Source organism: Thamnophis sirtalis, unplaced genomic scaffold, assembly GCF_051295495.1.
Source record: "Thamnophis sirtalis isolate CommonGarterSnake01/CBP01778 unplaced genomic scaffold, rThaSir2_p1.2 scaffold_15, whole genome shotgun sequence".
Classification (NCBI taxonomy): Eukaryota; Metazoa; Chordata; class Lepidosauria; order Squamata; family Natricidae; genus Thamnophis; species Thamnophis sirtalis.
The window spans coordinates 20,007,141-20,031,084 of record NW_028261395.1 but is presented as its reverse complement, the minus strand read 5'-3'; the positions used below and the strand labels follow the sequence as shown (position 1 = coordinate 20,031,084).

General features: G+C 43.5%; 1 protein-coding gene and 1 pseudogene across 3 annotated transcripts in view; both read right to left on the bottom strand.

Annotated features, from left to right (window-relative positions):
• FAM13C (family with sequence similarity 13 member C) overlaps positions 1–23,944 on the bottom strand; it is a 52,659-nt gene that overhangs the window by 16,397 nt on the left and 12,318 nt on the right. For 2 of the 3 annotated variants that reach the window (XM_087702267.1, XM_087702270.1), the window contains exons 3-10: positions 21,346–21,467; positions 18,893–18,956; positions 14,038–14,125; positions 10,510–10,720; positions 8,704–8,842; positions 6,314–6,395; positions 3,342–3,544; positions 101–184 (exon numbers count right to left, since the gene is read on the bottom strand). In XM_087702267.1, coding sequence (XP_087558393.1) covers positions 101–184; positions 3,342–3,544; positions 6,314–6,395; positions 8,704–8,842; positions 10,510–10,720; positions 14,038–14,125; positions 18,893–18,956; positions 21,346–21,467 — 993 coding nt within the window. The remainder of the gene's footprint in view (positions 1–100; positions 185–3,341; positions 3,545–6,313; positions 6,396–8,703; positions 8,843–10,509; positions 10,721–14,037; positions 14,126–18,892; positions 18,957–21,345; positions 21,468–23,944) is intronic. The other variant, XM_087702268.1, reaches the window with a different exon arrangement.
• On the bottom strand, positions 5,310–6,164 carry LOC148042517 (TELO2-interacting protein 2 pseudogene; annotated as a pseudogene).

Here is a 23,944-nt window from a genome sequence, read left to right as displayed (position 1 = left end):
TGTTCAGGAACCTATCAAACATGACATGGTGGAAGGCTCCTTGAAGTACTGGACCTAATTCAGACTGATTTTTTTATCTCTCTTTCTAAGAAATACTTACAGGCCGTCCATGAATGCTTTCAAAATAGAGTAGGCTTTTCTGGAGACTGAGTTTTTCCAAAGCCATTTGCTTTTTTGTCATAGCCTAATTAAAAAAGAACGATTATAGAGAAATTAACAACTGAGTGTTATCTGCTGGAGGGAAATGGGTGCATAAAATAATGTGAATGAGCTCACCTGGTTTTTTAAAAATCACAGGTGGCAATTTTTTTTATTGCAGAATCTGGATGATGCTTTGAAGCTGGCTGACTCATGATAACTATGACCAACCACTGGGCGCCTACTTGTGAAATGCATCTCACTCAGCAGCATTTTTACACAGCTGGCAGTGAGCTCTGAATTTTGGTTCTACAAGATTCATTTTCTCCTTGAACCAGACTGGATATTTTTTGCAGGATTCCTTTAGGTTCATGGAACTGGGCAGACTTAAGAAGTGCACAGGTGCCAATTACCTTTGGATATGTCACAGACCCCCAAAAATTGATCTAATCCAACGGTGTCAAACTCACAGCCTGTAGGCCAAATGTGTCGCATGCTGGCCATGCCCACTCCAGTTTTAATGAAGGGGGGGGGAGTTGCAATAAGTCGTGTGATGACATGTCATCATGAGATTGACACCCCTGATCTAAACTGAAAGTAATTTTAATCGCCTACAAGGTTAAATGTGAAGATTTACATTTCTGCTTCTAAGGTGGTTTTTGAATTGACTACACCAGCCGCCCCCCAAACTTTTGGGTACGAGGGACCGGTTTTGTGGAGAAAGGTTTTTCCATGGACCAGAGGGAGCATGGTTTTGTGTACTGCCTGTATCCCATGGATGGGGCTTCGCTTGTTTGTGCTGCCTGGTTTCTGGCATGCCACAGATCAGTGCCCAGGGCTTCAAAAATTTCAGCAACAGGCTCTCTGGCCGTGGGCATGATGGGTGTGGCCTGGTCAGCCTCCTGCATCACAGCAGGGGATGGAGCTTTCATCTTCCCCAAGCTCCGGAGGTGTTCCTCGAGTATCTGGGAGGACAAAAACTGCCTCCCCCGGACTCTGGAGGCCTTCCGGGAGGTCCATTTTCCCCCTCCTTGGCGTCCGTGTGGGCTCTGCACTTATCTTGCATCCAAAACAGGCGACATGGAGACTCCTGGGAGGGTGTGATGGACTGGCAGCGGTGGGGTATGGTGGGCGGGGCCAGCCAGGGGTGGGATTTGGAGGTTCTCCAAAATGGCCATAACATTAGCTACGGGTTCTCCCGAACCCAGGCGAAACTATAGCAGCCCTCCCCTGCCAGTGCCTCTCCATGGACCATGGGATGGGGGCCCCTGGACTACACAAAGAAGTAAAGGAAGGTTGGGGGTGACTTAGACCAGAGTTCCCCAACCTTTCTGGCTTTGTGAGCTGGCAAGGTGCAGAGGGGATGATTCCGTGTGAGTGGCTGGCATTGCTTGTGAATTGGACTGTGTGCACACACGCTTGCCTGCTACTCGCACAAGTAAGGATGAGCACATGTGCTTCCCTGCCACTTCGGTGGCCTGGTTTTAAATACCATATTTTTCAGTGTATAAGGCGCACCTTTTCCTCCCTAAAAGAGCATAGAAATGTTGGTGTGTCTTATACACTGAATACAGTCATTTTTGGCCTCCTGAAGCCCCCCCCCACATCCAATTTTTGCAGAAAATGGGTGAAAAATGGGCTGTTTTTCACAAAAATGGAGGCATTTTTGCCTTCCCCCAGCCCCCAACAGCACTCTGCAGGCTTCAGCAGGACTGGGGAAAGGCAAAAACGCCTCCATTTTTGTGAAAAACAGCTGTTTTCTGCCAATTTCTTGCAAAAATGGGGGCGTTTTTGTCTTCCCCCAGTCCTGCTGAAGGGCCAGGGAGAACAAAAACTTTTTTTCTTACTTACCTGTTCAAAATCTGCGTCTTATACACTGGTGCTTCTTATAGTCCGAAAAATACGGTAGCTTCCGGTCCAGCAGTGGGCAGTAGCCCAGAAGTTGGGGACTCCTGACCTAGACAACTAGCTCAGTTAATGGCTTGAGGATGAAGACTTTTGCTCACTCTTTGAGTTCCAATGTCCTCACCCGCTCCAGATTACAGCCATGGCTCTGATTTGAAAAGCACCACAGGATGGGCCAGTGCTGTCACATGTTATGTAGTACCATGCCACAAGTGACATGTTCACCTCTTTACGCAGAGCATGCAACATGATATTGACCTCATCATGGCTTCTACCAGAAACCGAAGAGTTTCTAACCTAAACCTCAGAATTTCCAGAACTCACCTTTGGATAACAGGCTACAAGACGATAATTTAAAGCCCATTGTGCAGATGTAAATTGAAATTGAAATTGAAATTTAATAAATTTGTATGCCGCCCAATCCCGTGGGACTCTGGGCAGCTTACAGAGATAAAATAAAAAGTTAAAAATTAAGAATAAAAATACAGTTTTTAAAATAACACACCATCCATTCTGTCTGGGTGGGGCTGGACAATGATCAACAGTCCCAGGCCTGCCGGAACAGCCAGGTTTTAGTGGCTTTTTGGAAGGCCAAGAGAGTGGAAAGGGTCCGGATCTCTACAGGTAGATCGTTCTACAGGGCCGGAGCAGCTACAGAGAAGGCCCTCCCCCTAGGGGCTGCCAGCTGGCATTGTCCAGCCGACAGCACCCAGAGGAGGCCCAACCTGTGAGATCTTGTTGGTCGTTGGGAGGTGTGTGGCAGGAGGCGGTCTCTCAGATAGCCAGGTCCTAAACTATGTAGGGCTTTAAAAGTAATAACTAGCACCTTGAAGCCCGTTCGGAGACCAATAGGGAGCCAGTGCAGCTCGTGGAGGATGGGTGTAACATGGGTGTATCCAGGTACACCCAATATCGCTGGCGCGGCTGCATTCTGGACCAACTGTAGTCTCCGAACACTCTTTAAGGGCAGCCCCATGTAGAGCACATGGGGCTGTGATGTAGTAAAACATCACAACTGCCATCTTTGTTACCAGGGGAGAATAATACACATTTGTACCCTAGTAGACCACTAATACACCGTTTTCTGAACAGATGTTTGTACCAAGTAATTTGTACCTCTTTGGTTTTTCGCTCATGCGAAGCTCATGGACACACACAGCGTCTGCAAATCAGTGTGGAAGGAAGCTCATGAAGGTGACACGACAAGACAGAAGCCATCAGGCAGATGTCAAGCAAGTCAGCAGGTAAACGAGATTTGCTGGTTTAGCAGACCTAGATCGTAAGCCAGAACTGGGTACCTTGATGTTCTCAGGGAGACCAAGCTGCTGTCGCTTCTCTTTCAGTTGCTTCTTCACCACTTCCATGGTTTCCTCCACCGAAGGAGCAGTGGGAGAATCTGCTGGAGCCAGCATCCCAGCCTCCCTGGGGCTCTCCGGATAAAAGCTCCTTTGGTTCTTTCTGATGGGGAAGCTCTGCTCTTCTGTCATTTTCAGTTTCAGCTCTGTGAGAAAAGTCCACACAATACCTCCACTGCAGTGGTGAAATTCAATTTCTTTTACTACCGGTTCTGTGGGTGTGACTTGGTGGGCATGGCAGGGGATACTGCAAGATCCCCATTCCCTCCCCACTCTGGGGCCAGCCAGAGGTGGTATTTGCTGGCTCTCCAAACTACTCAAAATTTCCACTACTGGTTCTCCAGAACCTGTCAGAACTGGCTGAATTTCACCCCTGCTCCACTGAGCAAACACTTGCAACCTACAACTTCTCAGTTTGTAAAAGGGGATCACATAACCCCAGGATACTGCAACCGTCATAAACATCATTCAGTTGCCAAGCATCCGAATTATGGTCACGTGACCATGGGGACGCTGCAACAGTCATAAGTGTGAAAAAATGGTCGTAAGTCACCTTTTTTGAAAGGTCACTAAATAAACTGTTGCAATATCCTGTGATTTTGGTTTTTTTTTTTTTTTTTTTACAAAATTTTGGTGTGGAGCAAACAGAAAGGAAGTACAGATCAAGACTAGGCAAAGCAAGGAAGTAATTATTCCTGCCTGAAGGCTATTCCGGTGCCCTTCCCACCCCCAACCTCCTTCTCCCAGTGACCTCAGCAGAGTAGAGCCAATTTAGCAACTCAGCTTCCAGCTTTACTCATTAATTCTCTCCCTTTATCTGTTTTGCACAGGCTCTTGTAATCAAACGGAGGCAGTAATTGTATGGATCAGATTACTCAGCTTTTTAAGTTTTAAAAAGATGTCATTAAAAAGTCACACTGCATCTCCTCTGGCACACAGTATCTTAAGGAACAGATTTGATCTCTGACAGCTTCCAGTGCACTTTATCACAAAAATGTCTATGACGCCTATCGTTTGGTGGAAATCTGATACTTGGAACATATTGAATAGGGAAATAAGAGTTTCTAAAGCTAGTTTGGTATCCTAAGATCAAGCTTGGCATTGTAGGATTGATGGTTGAGAGGTATCTGTTATGTATTGAATGTATATAGTTGTGTTAACTGTGCTAAAGTGAAACTAACCTTTAGATGACCCTAAGTGTTAACTGTGCTAAAGTGAAACTAACCTTTAGATGACCCCAACTGTTTTGGAGGGAAATTTAGAACATTTATATTTGGGCCAGCTTTTTCTAGTTCTATGATTGGTTAAGGCCCTGTGGGCCTAGAGTATAAATCACAGGCATTTGCCCCAGTTCCTCAGTTCCAATTTTGAGCCAATAAATGCTGTTGCAGCTATGCTGGTCTGGTTCTTGCCTACTAAAGCCCACTGCCCAATAGTATTCACATAATGAATCCGTTAGCTCTGCAGTAGCTCTGTCGGTGGAGAGCTAGGCTGATCCAGGAAAGGGCTGGGATTTAAGGTTCCTGGAAAAGCCACAGAAACCAACAATGCTGGCTTTGCACCAAACCAAACTTTGCTGGTTACATCTACAAGAAAGTGTGAGTGTAAGGAGGACTTCATTCTTCTCTCTCGCTCTCTCGCTCTCTCGCTCTCGCTCTCTCTCGCTCTCTCGGAAAGGCTGTGGGTCAGGGAGAAAATATAGCATTTTCCAGGGGTCCTTTAGAGTGAATTGAGGTTTGGGTGCACAGAGGTTCTCCCAGAAATCCTTCACATAGGATTTCAAATGCCTCCCTGCCCCTGTTAGAGTTGAACTGGTTTTTCTTCCAATATGAGAGATGGTGTATATTAGTGCCCCAGGATGATTCTGTCCTTTTCCCCATCCGTAAGGCTGAAGAGTAAACACTTTAGTTGTCAGGTTTGGAAGCCATTTTTTACAGTGGGTGTCAAGCCTGCCACATATTCTAGTGTGGGAAGCTGGGAGAGGAGATTGTATAAAGCATGGGAGCTTTCTAACATTGCAATCCAAGCAGCTTCCTCTGGTCCATCAGGGATTTCCAGATATCCCACAATCACTCACTGCAGCCGCTTCAGATGATGAACAATCCGGATGCCGAGCCTCTCAACAAAGGCAGGCAGGCTCTTGGCATATATTCTCTGCAAAGAAAGCTGGCTCTCTGCTTCCATGTGGGTCAGTAACAGCTGGAGGACTCTGTCAGAGGCTGTGACACGTCGGGGTTTAGGGGACAACTGCTGTGGGGCTCTTTCCAAGACTAGCAGCCCGACCAGTGACCAGCGTGCACAGCAACACAACCTGCACAAGTTGAGCCTCCCTGCTGTAAAGATGAGCATGATACACAACCTGAACTCTGTTAAATTGGCCGAGGACAGCTGCTGGCACATTTTGAATAATATGATGTAGGCACTGTACACCCATAATTTTATTTTCTACTCGGTAGTCATCTGACAGCAGCAGTGAAGGTGGCAGAACTTTTTCCAGGTGATCACCAAGCCAAGGTCTCTGAATCTCCTGGAGCACGAAGCAAAACATGTACTTTGTTGCTGGGTTACATTGCTTTGTAGTCAAAGCAACATTCTTTCTCAGAGTCAAGGTCATCTGCCTCGGCACTTGGAGGGGCATCACTGGGAGGACTCTTCTTTTGGGACAGTGACTGATTGGACCATGTGAGGGACATGCGGGTGCTGGGGCAGGGACTTGAACTTTCAACTGGGTGGGGAAAACCTGGAAGCTTTCAGATTCAGGGTTTCCCAGAGGTGCCAACATGGCTCTCTTAATACATTGGAACTTTGAGGAATCTCTAGCCTTGGACCCTTAGTTTACTGGGGATGCTATTTGGAAGTCTGATAGTAGCTTCTGGTCCTGTGAGAAGGAGGCTAGACACAGTGATGGTGCGTACCTTTTAGCTGTTTACGACTTTTGGCCAGGTCATTCATCCATTTCATTACTTCGGGATTTGATATTTTGTCAGCATGGGAAGGCTGCACAGAAAAGGGAAGAAAAAGGCAACTATCAGAAAGTGGATTGTAATGTTACTCTCATCAACACCAGTGGCGTGCAGTCAGGGGAGGCAGGGCCTCACCACTGTCATCATGAAAAGAAAAAAAATGTAAAAGAAAAAAGGCTGAGGTAGTTGCTGCCAGAGTCACAGTGGATGACTCTGCTTAGTGCTTAACTGTTTAAAAAAGCCTCTAAAAAAAGTGACCTCTACGAGGAGGCGAGAGAACCACGTGCCTCATTTATCTTTATGATCACTTGAGCAGAGTTAAGCAAGGGTTAAAAGCCGAAAAATTCCTTATGTAGATGAGGCACATGGTTCTCTCGCCTCCTCCTGTAGAGCCTGAGCATTCTCTCCTCTCTCCCGGCATGCACCCCACTGATTAAAGTGCTTCCTTTGCTGCGGGCGAAAGAAAGTGCTTTAATCAGTGGGGTGCCGGGGGAGAGGACTGCCTCACCAGCCATAAAGCACACGTCACTGATCAACACCAATACTGAAATCCCACCAAGGTACAGTTTGGTATTATTTGTCTAGAGCAGTGGTTCTCAACCTTTTCTTCATCCACTTTAAATATCTTTTGTGGCCAGAGATCATGGCCACGGATCCCCGAAGCTTAACTCAAGATTTAAACATAACATTTCTTCAACCCTTTGTGGACTCCTTGTGATGACATTGAGGGTCCATAGGGGGGGTCTGCAGACCACAGGTTGAGAACTTCTCTAGCCTAGAGATGCCCGATCAACTTTCCAGGTAACATTGGAGGGTGAGCTAGATCAGATCACAACTGGACTGACCAATGTTCTGAACCTGAGGTCCATCTGGTCATTCTAAGGGTTGAAAAAAGGCTGGATGAAGATTCATTTCTTTGTCAAGGGCTAGAGCCATCTGCAAGGCCTGTCAAGGAGCCCTGGCTTGCTGATGATAGGATCAAAGAGAAACTTTTCTTCCTCTTTCTTTCTTTTTTTTCTTCCTTCCTTCCTTCCTTCCTTCCTTCCTTCCTTCCTTCCTTTCCTTTCCTTTTTTTAAAATAAGATTTTATTTTTTCCTTTCATATAGATTCACAAATATACATTATTGTAAATACTATTAACATATATCTATTAAGTATTAACATTTGTCACAATCTTCTTACATATATAGAAACTGCAGTTGGGGTCACTTTCTTACCACCTCGTATCTCCATCCTTTTTCGCAACAACCTTGCTCCTTCCATCTTCTCAACCTCCCCTCTCTGCCTTCTCCTTTCCTCATCTCCTCCCTCTTTCCTTCTTTCCTTCCCTTTCCCCACTCCTCCTCTTCTTCTCCTTCTTACCCTCTTTCCTACTCTTACTTCCCCTCCCTACTTTCCTTTCCTTTCTTTCCTCTCTCACTTGCATTTATTTATTTATCCCATCTATGTAGCTGCCCATCTCACAGCACAGACAGTTCTTATATGAGTCCCTGCATATCACCCTAAAATCTTCTAAATTCTAAAATCATAGAATCCTAGGACTGGAAGGGACCTTGGAGATTTTCTGGTCCAACCCCCTGCTCAGGCAGGAGTCCTTATTCCATTCTGGATAAATGGTTGTCCAATCTTTTCTTGAAAACCTCCAAAAAGCTACAGGTAATCCTCAGCTTATGATCTGGCATGGTTTTATCTTGTACACAGCCAGGAGTGAGACCAATCACAATTAGCCTTTAGCAGTATCAATGCTAAAGTATTTTTTCTTCCTAGTTTAAATATACTACACTAAGCAGAAGTATGAACTGTGTTTTCCCCCCGAGCCCTGTTCAAAAACATGTAGTCTTACTTTACCAGATGGGTCGATACAGCCAGAATGTACTTTCCCCTTTGGTCCTCTGTAATGACTGAAAACTAATTACTGGGGGTTTTGCCCATCTCCATAGTTAATCTGCTATTTCTTAATTTTGCTGGTAGCTGGTTGTTTTGCTGGTAGCTGGTTGTTGCTGAGTGCTTTGTTTGGTGTGGTAAGATATGCAGATAACTCAGTCTTAGGCATTTATGACATCATTGCTTCATGAAGTCAGATGCTTAGTATAAGGTTACTCATAGCCTCTCTCTGAGAGAGCTGACACACAAGCATGAATCATATCTCCCACAGTAGGTACTCAGATAATCCAAAATTCATTTGCTTTAGCATTTGAGAACATCAAGAATGGCTGAAGCCACCCTACAGTGCCTGGGACCCACCAAGCCCACGTCTTCTCCCACTTGTCGCCTTTAGAAGCAGCCCCTCGGTCCTTCTGATCTCTTGTGAGGGATCTGGCTGCTCCTTTCAGCTTCTTACCCGGTAATGCTTCTCCTCCTCAAACTTTTCTTCATATTTCCTGATTCTCCTCTTCAGGTTTTGCAGGTGCTTTGTGAGTTGTACCATGGTCTGGGGCACTTTGCTGTCCTCACAGCTGCCTCTGGAAGAGCTTCTTGGCCTGGGACATTCAAAAATTATGAAAAAAACCCATTTAGAGTATTATTTCTACCAAATAAGGGCCTCCTCCAGCTACCCCAGAGTGCTATGATGTTATGGGGAGGTGGAAAATAAAGAAGAGGGAAGAAGAGACCAAGGAGAATTACAGAGGTGGGAACCTGCCCTGCCCTTGTTTCATGAAGAACTACATAATCTCTAGAAGCCAGCAGGTGATTTTATCACAGGACCAGATAAATACAATCACTCAAGGAAGAATTACTTTGCAGCTAAAGGCATAATGATGGCGGTCAGTTGAGGAATAGCCACCCCGGTCACAGATTGGGCAGCTTATGTGAAATGCTCAAAAGCTCCTCCACACCCAAAGGTTCTGGAATTGTCAAAGAGCCAAGGTGGCGCAGTGGTTAAATGCAGCACTGCAGGCTACTGCTAGATCAGCAGTTCAGCGGTTCAAATCTCACCGGCTCAGGGTTGACTCAGCCTTCCATCCTTCCGAGGTGGGTAAAATGAGGACCCAGATTGTTGGGGGCAATATGCTGACTCTCTGTAAACCGCTTAGAGAGGGCTGAAAGCCCTATGAAGCAGTATATAAGTCTACTGCTATTGCTAAAAAAAAAAAATGTAGGATGATCAGCAGAGAGCTTCCTTTGGGCTGGTGATTCTGCCCGAAAGGCTAGAACCAGGCCCTGCTCAAGATTTTCTTCTGGAGGGAACAGCCTCAGAGAGAATCCTGGAGTTGGAGCCTCTACAAGGTTCTCACAAGACTCACTGAGGGCACTTAAGAGGCCCCAGGATTTCTCTACATAGGCCTTGGCTTTGATTAGCAAGACTGGGGGAGATGCAAGTTCTAAACCTATCATCATATTTTGCACTTTCTTTACGGTGCATCATTGCAGATTCTTGTTTTTGGCTGCAGTTACTGATTTTGCCCATGACTAAAAGTCTCCTCAGTGAAATAGTTTATAAATTCACAAATAAAAGTGTAAATATTTGGCTTAGAGTTGATTATTAATTTTAAATAAACAGTTCTTTTGTAATGTATGATTTCTGTCCTCCCAACATCTCACAGATGAAAATAAGAAAACCTTCCCGACACCCTCTTTTTCCATTATTGGAGATGTCCTTGCCTGAAACTTCAAGTTCTCCGTTCTCCTTTTTCACCCTGCGCTGAGTTGCCCTCCAGGGATTTAAAATTGGAGGCACAATGGTAACTCGCCTTATAAGGTTACAGTAAGGGGGACTGTCCCTAAATCAACCACACTGAAAGAATGTTTACAGTGGAACAGCTTATTAGTTTTGCTATTATTAAAAACCTGGAGGCCATTTGCTCTCTTGAATAAACGAATTCATAACTTGTTGACTGTTAGCTGATTAAAAAAAAGTTTTTGAAGCTACCAAATAAGGGCCCAAGCAGTCACTTTGAGGCAGCAGAATCCCTCCTGCAAAACTCAGAGTAGCTTGAACGATGCATCTCATCAAGCTTTGCAGCCGTGGGAGAAGAGGCTGTGGCCCTTCACCAAATCTGGGGCACCCCCATAGATGCCAATGTCCCAGGAAGAAGGGAGCTTTTCTTTTGCCCCAAAGTAGTGTTTCCAGAAGAAGACAGCTTTGTCCTGAAAGGAAAACAAGGCGATCTGCGCTAGGAAAATGGAAAAGGTCGGTGCAGCTTACATCATGAAGAGCTGAGCACTTGGTGGAGAAGGAGCCGATTCGGGATCTAAGTTAAACCTCTGGCTTTGGCTGAAAATGGAGCAGCGAGGAGACAATAGAGGATAATCTCCATCTGTGATGTGATGCAGCAGCCTGCAAGTCCCTAAAGCATCCTGGTCCTCAGGTCCATTTTCGGCCTCCATCTGACCATCTTGGTACCCCTGAGCAAGCTCTGGAAGGTCAAGGAGCGAGCAAATTCAACATCAGCCCTTATTAAAACAGAACTCAAGTGCCACACCAAGGAGGAAACACTTCCATAACAGACTAGAATAAAAATATATCTCTCTCTCTCTCTCTCTCTCTCTCACACACACACACACACACACACACACACACAAGATTAGGTCAGCTAAGGAGAGTAATTGATACTAGTGACAAATTGCAATTGACACAACTCTTGGAATCAACTTGCAGATTTGAACGCATCTTAGCTGATTCACTTCTTGCTGCTAAATATGTCGCAAGGCTAAATGCGGGAAGAAGGTTTTGCCATGTTCTCGTTTTTGCCAATGGAAAGTACCATCTGGGATGAAAAGCGATAAATAAATAACAATGTTTTTTTTCTATTTACACTATTATCCAAAGCAGCAGCAGATGGTATTTACTGGCTTGGCATATTTTTAGGCTTAATTGTTCTCTCCTTTCTACTAATTTGTGTTGCATACAAAGATACCCAATAGCCATTGTTACTAATGTCGTCTTATTTGAATTTCCTTTCCTCTTCCTTTTCTTTTTCTTTCTTTTCCTTTCCCTCCTTCCTTTCCCATTTTTATTAGTATTGCATCTTGTTTTGTTTACACACACACATACACACACACACACACACACAAAGGAATTCTGTGGAAGGTTGGAAAGACGGACCCATTTCTTCTGATCCAATCGAAATATCAAATACATAATTATGAATTATAAGAAAAAGTGAAGCCTGTAACCATTTAACCAAAATGTATAAACCATGCAGAACAAATTGTTTGTGATATCAAATTTGTGCGCCAAAATGATTTAGTGAACCAAATAGTTAATATTTATGAAAGAAGAAGCGCTATTAATAAGTCTGATTAAAGAAACTGAAATTCTTAACATTCTGGCAAGAGTAACAATGCATCTGACTTTGCTTTCATTCGCATTTCTGAATCAATAGCTTTTATCATTTATCATCATGGATCAATCAACTCTGCACCATTCACATACAAGGTCAGTTTAAATTAATATGTGTCAAGTTCCTTTCTTTTACATAAATATTTTCCAGTACTTAAATGCCAGGGAAAAACATCCTGTTAGCAAATGGCAATCCTTAAGACTTCTGCCCAGACTTTTATTAATGCTCTTTAAAGATATGAAGAATTGGGTGATGGGTCTTTGATACAGAAGCATAGACTCTGCTGGAACTCAATTCTTGCCATAATTTAATTAAGCATTGAAAGAGAACTTTGCAAGCGATACATTGAAAATTAGCCTGGAAGTGATAATACATTTACAAGAAACTGTGATGTCTCTGTAAGGTTGACAGCCTTTCATCCTTCTGAGGTGCATAAAATGAGGACCCAGATTGTTGGAGGCAATTATGCTGACTCTGTAAACTGCTTAGAGAGGGCTGTAAAAGCACTATGATATGGTATATAAGTAAATGCTATTGCCCTTCCTTCCTTCCTTCCTTTCTTTCTTCCTTCCTTCCTTCCTTCCTTCCTTCCTTCCTTCCTTCCTTCCTTCCTTCCTTCCATGGTGCACAGTGGTTAGAATCTGCCAACTGCCAGCAGTTCGATCCTCCCTGGCTCAAGGTTGACTCAGCCTTCCATCCTTCCGAGGTGGGTAAAATGAGGACCCAGATTGTTGGCAGCAATGTGCTGACTCTGTAAACTGCTTAGAGAGGGCTGTAAAAGCACTGTGAAGTGGTATATAAGTTTAAGTGCTATTGTTATTGTTAAAGGCCCAAATGGAAACCTTACAGCTACATGCGAAGTTCTCCCCTGCCATCAATGCCCTCAGCATTGCCAACTTGGCTCTTTAGTAGGAAAGCTAAAAGAAAGGTCTTCAGAATCACCTAGACAGGGACGCCCACCCATTCAATGGTAATTAGGATGTTTTTCCAGACCCCTCTTTTTCATTAAAGCACTGCGTCCGCAAATCCAGTGTCCAGCTGACCTTTTGGCTTTTTATTGTTGTTATTATTATTACTTCATCTGGCCTCCAAACTGAGCTATGATTTGGAGAGCCTTAAATATTTTCCTTCCCAGAATTTTTTCTTAGCTGAAAAGCCCACTAAAAAGGAGATAGAGAAGGGCTAATGACAGCAACAGGAGTAGAAATGTAATATTGGGCCAATGCTTACCTTGAACATGTGGGATAAACTAGGATCTCCCAAAATACAAAGGCAAACAAAGGATTTGAGTGTATTAATCTTTCTATGGAAGGTTGATTTAAGAAACATATATGCACCTCATGTATGTATTTACGTATGTATATGTATATGTGTTTATCTGTTTAATTGCCGTATTTTTCAGACTATAAGATGCACCGGAGTATAAGACGCACCAATATTTTGAAGAGATAATTTTTTAAAAACGTTTTTGCACTCTGTAGGCCTCTCAAACTTTCTGCACCCCCTCCCCCCCATTTTTGTGAAAAGCAGGGCATGCACAGAGTTTGAGAGGTCTGCAAAGTGCTCCTGGGGGCTGAGGGGGCAAAAATGAGCAAACAATGGCTCATTTTTCATTCGTTTTTACCTTCTCCAGCCCCCAGGAGCACTTTGCAAGCTACCCAAGCCCTCTGCTTTTTTCTGAAAAACGGGATGTGCGGGGGCAGAGTTTCAGGAAATACAGCCAAAAATGCTGTATTCAGTGTATAACACGCACCCAGATTTTTGCCTTCCTTTTTTTGTTGAAAAAGGTGCTTCTTATACTCAAAAAAATATGGTAAAATAAATTATTTTTTGTTAGGATGGAATTGAGCTTTCACAATATATACTTTTTCCTAAAGCCACCAGTATTTATTTGACCCAAAATAAACTTAGTTACTATTTTCCTCTAAAGTAAGAGTATCGAACTTAATTTCATTGAGGATCACATCAGGGTTGTGTTTGACCTCTGGTGGCCAGGGTGGGCATGGCCAGCTTGGCATCATTCATGACAGGGGCACCTGTGGTGGCCTGAGTGCTCTGCCAGTGAAAACTGGCTCCTGAGCTCCATTTTCAGCTGCAACGGGGTGCTGTAACCCTCTGCTAGCAAAAACAGAGCTTGGGAGGGCCAATCCTTTGCTGTTTCCGGTGTGGCCCCACAGGCCAGATCTAAGCACCCTGTGGGCCGGATCCATCCCACAAGCCTTCAGTTTGACACCCCTGTCCTAAACTAGGATAGATCTTATGTTCTCAAATAATGCCTGAACTCAGACTCTTTTGGCAGATTCACCAATATGCCGCATCACATTCAAAGGCTTTCAGGGACCTTTAATGATGACAACCTGAGGGCATGCATTAAGTGAACGTTTTCTTACCACCGCCATAATCTCTGTCAATGTGCATGCTGGTTGAGGCAGATGAAGAGGCTGGTTCCTCTGAAGCCACTAGCTGAGGACTGTCTTCCTAGTTTAGCAAAAATGCAGAAGAGAGGTCAGTTGCAGAACTGCAGGACAAGTTCCATTTCTTTTTGCCCTGGTGGAGATATTCCATGTTTGGAAGGGCTAAGGCGTAGTTTTCATTTCCAGAACAAAACAAGCAGATTGTCATCCCTTTCTACAGGCAAGTCCAAGAAGGCAAGGTTAGTAATCTGCTTGGGATCTCTCTAACTCTCATATCCCAGGTTTCACACAGAACGTATTATTCCATCAAAATACTTTTGAACAAAAATCTTGCCTTCTTCATCTATCAAGTGTGGAGACTCATGGAGGTGACCTTGAGGGAGCCATCCAGAAGCCATTAGTACTACATCATAGAGCTTACCACAGGGTTCTTGGGAGGCCCTGAATTAGGCATCTGCCTGTTTATCATCCCTTCAAAAGAAATCCAGATACTAAAGAATTCGACATAGACTGAGTGAACAGTGTTTTCCACAAAAGTGTAATCTCGTGGATTGGTCATTCCACAAAGAAAGGGTTACGGTAAAGGTAAAGGTACAAGTTCTCCTCACAGTTATGTGCTAGTTGTTCCCGACTCTAGGGGGCAGTGCTCATCTCCATTTCAAAGCCGAAGGGCCAGCGCTGTCCAAAGACGTCTCCGTGGTCATGTGGCTGGCATGACCCAATGCCAAAGGCGCACGGAACGCTGTTACCTTCCCACCAAAGTTGTCCCTATTTTTCTACTTGCATTTTTACATGCTTTCGAACTGTTAGGTTGGCAGAAGCTGGGACAAGTAACAGGAGCTCACTCCATTATGCAGTGCTAGGGATTTGAACCACTGAACTGCCAACCTTTCTGATAGACAAGCTCAGTGTCTTAGCCACTGAGCCACCACATCCCTATAAAGAAAGGGTTAGCTCCCATCAATCCCAAGGAAATAAGGAGAAGCAAATTCAGAAACTAACAGTAAAAGAATGGAAATAGGTGCTGTGTGTAAGTTCTCCATTCAGAGAAAATACATTCCTTTATTAGATTCACTTCCTGCATCTGTCTGATCCATAATTCACTTCTGATTATGACTATGGATTATGGGGAAAAAGTAGCCAGAAGAATATGTGATTAGAAACAAGGGTGGCTTTAGCAATACTAATACAGTAAAGTTCCAGTTTTTGAAAATTTAACAGCTTTGAGTATTTTTTTACCCTGGTAAAAAAAATGAGAACATTGAAATAACAACAACAACAACAACAACAACACCCTGGAGTTAACAGTTGTCAATAAAAAAGACAAAAGAAGTCTGGATAGTGGATGTGGCAGTGCCTGGAGACAGCAGAAAAGAAGAGAAAGAACTAGAGAAGATAACAAAATGCAAAGGCCTACAAATAGAAATAGAGCGACTATGGCAAAGGCAAGCAAGGGTAGTACCAATAGTAATAGGCACCTTGGGTGGAGTCCCAAAACAATTGGAGCACCACTTGAATGCCATGGGCATTGACAAATTTGCCATCACTCAATTGCAGAAGGCAGCTTTACTTGGAACTGCTTCCAATCTGCAACAATATCTGTAACACCATCAAACATCCAGATCTGCTTATCCCAGGTCCTTGGCATGTAAAGGACTCAATAGGTAGACAAAAATGCCAAGCCCTAACCCTAACCCCAGTTGTTTTTTGCTTCTGTGCATGCACAGAACAATTTTAGTTGTACGCACGCGCACACATTGTGCATCAAGCGTCCGTGCGTGCATGGCACACCCCTGAGCAAACTGGCAGTAGTCTCTGCCAGAACCCACCCCTGTGTAGCATCTTATGCTACTTTTAGAGTCAATTCTGAATTATTTGATAGAATAGATTTAAAAGGATGTTGTATCATGAGGAGTCCCATCCTGGCTCAAACACCCTCCCTCTTCAGTAAGGAGAAAATGAGTATGACATGTGGATATAATAAATCTGAAGAAAGGGATTTTTAACTGCAGAATATTCTGGAGCTCTCAAGGGAAATCATCAGAATCTTATTCACAGGCCACATAGCCTTTATGTGTCTTTATTTCATAGTTCTACCTAGCCAAGCATAGAAAGTCCTCAGAGTTAGATGCAATCAGTCTAAGATTCTCAGAGTTTGTTTCAAGAAAAATATCAAAAATTTCTGTAGGAGAGACCAGGCTTATCCTGAAGGAGGGGTCAAACGCATCATTAGTCTTGAGTTCTTTTGCACCTTCAAGAGTCCAGCACAGTTAATTCCAGGGGTGGGATTCAGCAGGCTTGGACTGGTTCAGGTTTACCGGATGCTAATTTGACATCTAGTTCATTGAACTGGTAGTTGCAAGGACTGGCTAGCCCTGCCCACCCTGCTCTGCCAGTCCCAGGAGTTTCCATGCGGTCCATTTTGGATGCAGGTAAGTGCAGGGCCTGCCACGCAGAGGCTCTGGGAGGGCAAAAGATGGCCCTCCCGGAAGTTCTGAAAGTCAGGAAATGGGCTCATTTCTGGCCTCCAGAGCCCAGGGGGGGTCATTTTTGCCCTTCCAGAGGCTCGAGGAAAGCCTCCAAAGCACAGGAAGGGTGAAAACGCCCTTCGCCCCACCCGCTGTGGTGCAGGAGGCCAAGTAGGCCATGCCCACCATCACCACGCCCACCCAGCAACCAGGCAGAGAACTAATTGCTAAAAATTTTGAATCCTACCCCTAGTTAATTCCATTAACTCTTATCTACTGCTCATTTGCCTTGACCGTGAATAGTTCAGATTCTGGTAGAAAACTAACATAAAATAAATCTGTACTCTTGACTCCCAATTTCTTGCATGGCTTCCACTTTTTAAGTCAAGAGACATGGGCTTGATCGTTGATGCCCCCTCCAAAATTTCAATCACTTAAGAACCATTTCCCTTTCAGCAGTTATAAATCTACTTGGGTGTTTTCATGTAGTTGTCCACCATTTGAACGAAGTCTACAAAACAAGTACAGGCAAATAACCTCACAGTTCATGCAAAATGCAGAATGTTTTTGTTTTCCTTGGCACAGTCCTAAAGTTACCATGGGACATACAGTGGATTTTCTTCTCAAGCCCTAAGTTCAAGAAGAATATTTGCAACGTCATGGGGAAGAGTTTGGAGAGGAGCAAAGAAGGAGGGTTTATCCAAAGGGAACATTCAATCTGCAGCCCTCGTAATCTAAACTCATTTATCTTTGCTGTCATGAACAGCAAATTTTATCACAATAGAATTTTTATTATACAATGTGTGTTTCCCACAAAACCCTGTAGATATATTTTTATAAGCTTAGTGAGCCAATACATATCATTTATTGTCTCCACTGAGATATTTCCTCAATCATCTTCAGTTGGTTCTTTCCTATTCAATTAAGGCAGGAAAAAATTCTTTCTTGGAAAACAATTTTCCACATTTATCTTGCTGTTCTGTCAGCCAGAAAGGCTGATAATCATCTCTTCCAGTTTTGCACATCCTTTCGCCCTTCTCTAAAATTCACAAAACATTCCTTAGGCATCCCATAATATCTTAAGAGGCTGAAAACATTTCAGTCTTCAAAAGCATTTCAATATTCAATATTCAGAACAGAATGAAAACCCATCTATGGTCAAGCTAGAAACTCATGAATTAGGCAGCTTAGTCAAGTACATGATTTATACAACACACAAATACACACCCCAAAAAGGGGACCATCAATTTGGCACCCAGAGATAGTCAAACCACGATACAACCTTGCCCAATTGCACAAAAGTCAACCCATCTACCTTTTCCAGACTGTTATGACAGCATTTGCATTCATCATGTCTTATATTTATCTAAAACTATATTTCTGATATTTTTGACTCAGTACAATCTGAAAAAAAAGCTTTTGCTTATTTGTCTATTAGTTTTACAAATTCCTCTATTATTCAGCATGAGACATGTGTAACAAACCAGCATTTTGGCTTACAGATCTTTGATTTGCCCAATTTTAGCTTTTTTAACTAGAAGAAACTCAACTAAAGGTTTAAGGTCTCTGTCTGCTTCCTACCAGTAATTACTTACTTTCTTCTACAAGTGCTTTTATGTCACTTTAGGAGGGGGGAATGAGCAGCTTAGAAAAGTGATCTATGAGAGGAGGAGAGAATGAAAGGAAGATGGGGAAAAGAAGAGGTGAGGAGAGGAGGATGGAAGGGAGAGGAAGAGAAGGAGAGAGGGTAGGAAGGGGAAGAGGAAGAGTAGGAGAAAGGGAAGGGAAGAAGGAAGGGGAAGGAGTGGAGGAAGGAAGAAAGTAGAGAAGGGTGGGAGAGAGAAAAGAAAGGGAAAACAAGGTGGTATTACAACAGGCAGAAGGGATGGTAAATAAAGCAACCCAAACTCTATATCATAACCTATTAAATAAAATAATAAATGTATAAGAATGATAAATGTAAAGAAGAAAAACAATTATGTGAATGCATAGTTAAAATGATATGCAAGAGAACAAAAAATAAAATAAAATTCTGGAGAAAAAAGAAAAGTGATCTATAATACATTACACAGTACATACAATATGACGTTAGCAAATAATATCATAAAATCATAAAACCCCAATAACTATAGCAGCATGACTGTGCCACATACATGAGTGGTATGCACAGCTGGCTGGGGAATTCTGGGAGTTGAAGTCCACACTTCAGAAAGACTGACGAACATCATCGTCATTTGTGTCCCGCTATCTTGGACAGAATCCCAGCCCAGGAAGATCATTCCCTCTTTCGTTCCTCTTATTAGCTGAAAGAAGATGCTGATACCATCTTAGGCCAAGCATCTTTGGGCTTCTGATGGACTTACCTCAGTGAGCCTTTGCAGGTGCTCAGCAGCATCATTTGATGAAATGAATGCACTTTGATCTGTCCTGCAAAATGGGATGTGGAGAAACAGAATCACAGACCCTTCAGCTCGCCAGCATCACTGGAGTGAAACACCATCAAATGAACCTATTTCTGGATTTTTGCATTAACTCATTAAAAGCAGAAGTAGGAGACAGAGGGATCTATTCAAAACAATCTCAATAAAGTTTATAGAAATGTGTTCACTGTAATTATACCGTATGTTATTAGTCTAATCTTAACAAAGCTCTTACTCTATAGTAATGTCATATAGGAACTTAAGAATGAGGTAGGGAGATGTTTCCCTTAATTAAAAGCAGTAGGCCAATACTTTCCAAAAGAAATGCAAGGTTTGTGAACATCAATGTTTCAGTGAACACCAAATGAAAACTAAAAACTGCACTTTGGATTAGACGCCTCCACCAGCTAAAATTTGACCACCCGATCTGCTTTGTGATTTCTTAATCCTCATTATCTATCATGAATTAGAGTCCATGTTTCTTTCTTTTCCAGCTTTCATATTTTTGTGTGAAAACCTACCAAGAACTTCACCTCATCTGATCTCTATTTCTTTCTTTCTATCTATCTATCTATCTATCTATCTATCTATCTATCTATCTATCTATCTATCTATCTACCTACCTACCTACCTACCTACCTACCTACCTACCTACCTACTTACCTACCTACCTGTTGTGGCCCAGCAGGAGCTGTTGGAGCTGCCACCAGACTCCGACAGTGAGGGGCCCTATGAGTCGGCTCTGGAGGATGTGCAGGACCCTGGATAGGGTTCCAACTCCGAGCAGGGCGCATAGAGGCTGGTTGGCCACCAGGAGGCACCTGAGCCTTGGAGCAGTGGGGAGTAGACAAGGGAGTTGGTCCTGGATGCCCAGCAATGGAGGGCTAATAGGCGTAAAGAACAGTTACGTAGTTACAGGAGATAATTGAACTCAGCTGGTGGTAATTAGGCTCCTCTCAAGACTATAAAAGGAATGACATTCCACACGCTCGTTGCAGGAATCAATGTATTTACTAGAGCTGGAGAACTCTCGTGGCTATCTTGGCAGGCTGGATTGCTGCCAAGGTTAGTCTGTGCTGGATTGCTGCCAACGTCTAGTCTGTGTGTTAGATAGATGATAGATGATAGATGATAGATAATAGCTAGATAATGATAGATGATAGCTAATGATAGATGATAGATGATAGATAGATGATAGATGATATGATAGATAGATAGATAGATAGATAGATAGATAGAGAGAGAGAGAGAGAGAGAGAGAGAGATAGATGATAGATAGATAAAGATAAATAGATGAATGATAGATATATGATAGATTAAATATAGATAGATAGATAGATAGATAGATAGATAGATAGATAGATAGATAGATAGATAGATAGATAGATAGATAGATAGATGATAGATAGATGATAGATAGATCAGATAGATTGGTAGATAGGTAATGATAGATAGATGATAGATAGATAGATTAGATTAGATTAGATTAGATTAGATTAGATAGATAGATAGATAGATAGATAGATAGATAGATAGATAGATAGATAGATAGATAGATAGATAGATAGGTGTTCTGACCCCCCCTACACCAAAGCAATCTGAGACAAAGATATCTATCATGTATATCTATTATACATCACCTATCATCTATCACATCTATTTATCATCAATCATCTATCATTATCATCTATCTATCATTTATCATCTATCATTAGCTAGCTAGCTAGCTAGCTATCTGTCAGCCTCGGCTTCGCTTGCTTGCTTTTGGCTGTTATGGAAACGGGGAGGGGGGCATGGTATTTGGGTGGGGAATAATTGGGACAGGAGTGATAGTTAAAAAGGGAGTTTAGTTCTAACCATCTTCTGCGCATGCTGATGGCCACTGTTTGGGTCTGGTCAAGGCCAATTGTCCTGCATACCAACCTGATGATGCTACTTGGAGATGCAACCCACATGACAACTAAAGGATTCGCAGATTGGGCAATGGGATAGGGGTTGTTGAGGGGAGTGGGCTGGGCAAATGTTTGATATGTATGATTTTGCGCATTTCTGCCTCAGACTTTGCTTTACTTTGCTGCTATCTTTTCATAAGCAGTAAAAGTTCTTTTAATTCCACAAACATTGGAGTGAGAGGTTTCTTTCTTGGTTGCTAAAGGAGGCGTGCTTGACTATCTATCTATCTATCTATCTATCTATCTATCTATCTATCTATCTATCTATCTATCTATCTATCTCCCCCACCCTTTCCTGTTTTCTCAGTTTTACCTGGGCACCAGATGAGATGCTGTTCTTGGTAGGTTTTCACACAGAAATATGACATTGGAAAGAATTCTGGAAACTGGCCCTGTTTCTTGTCTCCAGAAGCCACCTGGACTCATTTACGCCAAAAGGAATACCTGGGTTGAAACTTGAGAGCTGTTTCCTGGTATCTGAGTGTGACATTCTCAGCATATTCAGTCGCTGATGTCGTTGTTTTCTTCTGGCACTCTGAGAGCCAAGACCCTGCATTTCCCATCTCCTGTTGAAAGAAGAAGGAGCAAAATAAAACTATAGGGTTGGAATTGGGAGCCAGACTGAGGTTGACCATCTATTTTAGGAGAGGGGGTGAAATGAAATGGGGAGGGGGAGGAAAAGAAAGAAGAGAGAAGTCAAAAATTCATCTTCTGCTGCTTAGGGCAGAAAGTCCTACACTTACAACAATTGGTTTAGTGACTGTTCAAAGCTCTAACGGCACTGAAAAAAGTGACTTATGACTGTTTTTCACCCAAACATTGCAGCGCCCCTATAGTCACATGATCAAAATTCAGGCACTTGTCAACTGACTCATATTTATGACGGTTACAGTGTCCTTGGGTCATGTGATCACCTTTTGTGACCTTCTGACATGTAGGGTCAATGCGGAAGCGATTCACTGAACAATGGCGTTACTCATTTAACAACTGTGGTGATCCCTTAACAACCGCGGCAAGAAAAATTGCAAAATGGGGCAAAACTCACTTAACAACCATCTTGCTTAGCAGCAGAAATTTTGGGCTCAATTGCAGTCGTAAGTCGAGGACTACCTGTACAAATATGAAGATGACAACATGGTGATGGGATGTGTGGGACCCTGTCAGTGCATTCTTGCATACAACGCAAGGGCTCTCTTTGTTCCTCACCAAGCTCCTCAGAACCTTTGCAGACATTAGGTAGAAGATTGTTTCCCCAAATTTGCTCAGGTCTTTTTTTGAAGCCGTCCGCATTATTCATCCCATCAATCAAAAAAATCTGAGGGATGCAGAACATCCATGACGTTGGCATTCAGCAATGGGAATTGCTTGTTTTTTTCCCTCCTCTATCTAACTTAAGATATTTCGGTTCGCCTTGCCTACACACTTGCAAATATCTCTTCGTGGCCATATGGGTGTCATATTTTTTTTTTGACATGAAGCCTGAGACTTTGAAGAAAGTATATGCTTCTCTCAGCACTATATTCGGGGGGGTTTCTACAGTTTTTCCCCTCAGAATGCTGTGCTTTAGAAAGAGCTCTTTGATCCATCTGACTAGAACAAGTGTGTCAAACTCAATTTCATTGAGGGCCGCATCAGGGCTGGGCGTGGCGGCCATGGAGCAGGGATGAAATCTAGCAGGTTCTGACAGGTTCTGGAGAAATTTTGAGTAGTTCGGAGAACCGGCAAATGCCACCTCTGGTTGGTCACAGAGTGAGGTGGGAATAGAGATTTTGCAGTATCCTTCCCCTGCCACACCCATCAGGCCATGCCCACCAAGCTACACCATGCCCACCAAGCCACGCCCACAAAACCAGCAGTAAAACAATTTGAATTTCACCACTGCCAGGGAGGCATGGCCAGGTTGATGTCACTCATGTCAGGGGGGCACTTGTGGTAGCCCAAGTCCTCTGCCAGCAAAAAAAGGCTCCCAGGCTCCATTTTCAGCCACCATGGCTCCTGCAGCCCTCTGCCAGTGAAAATGGAGCTCTGTTTCCACTGTCAGATGGCTGCCTGAGGCCGACACAAAAACGGAGTCTGGGAGGGCCGCACGTGGCCCTCTTGGTTTTCACTGGCAAAGGCACTGAGGCCTGGTTCTTCACTGTTTCCAGGGCAACCCTGCGGGCGAGATCTAAGTACCCCACAGGCTGGATCCAGCCTGCAGGCCTTGAGTTTGACACCCTCCGACCTAGAACATCTTAACATCAGTTTTAGTGCCAAGGTTGAACTGAAAGAAACTGAATCCTCCCAGTACACAAGAGATTGTATCACGCACCACCATAGCAAAACTCCCCATTCCTGACTTCTAGAGGGCTGCTTCTGATAATGGCAAAAGTTTCAGAGAGATACTGATGGGAGGACAACTGTTGGAAAGTTCAGCTCAGCCCGTAACAGTTGGAAATGGCATTTTGTATTGCACAGTAGAGAAGGCTAAGGAAGATTAGCTGTCATTAGTCTCTCTCCTTCACTTGACTAACGAAAGACAACAAGCTCCTCAGGGGTGGGTTTCAAAAAAAATTTACTACCAGTTTGGTGGGCATGCCTAGATGAGGGCATGTGACAGAGCGGCGTGGCCAACTTGACATCACTCACGCACACTCAGTCACATTTGCCCCTCACCAAGCCATGCCCACCGAAACAGAGGTGAAAAGTTTTGACAGGGAATGGGGGAGGAGCTAAGGTAGCGCCTGCAAATTACCCAATAAGAAAAAAAAGTTTTTATCCTCCTCGGCCCCCAGGAACACTCTGCAGACTTCAGGGCTGGGGGAAGACAAAAAGGACCCTGTTTTTGCAAATAATGGGCGGAAAATGGGCTGTTTTTGGCAAAAACAGAGATGTTTTTGCCTTCCCCCAGCCCTGCTGAAGCTTGCAGAGTGCTTCTGGAGGCTGTGGGAAGGCAAAAAATACCTCTGTTTTTGTGAAAAATGGCCCATTTCTGGGAATTCTCTGGGACTGTCATGCGCACACCATTAAAAAAGGGGGGAAATTACATTTTTTTTTAATGAAG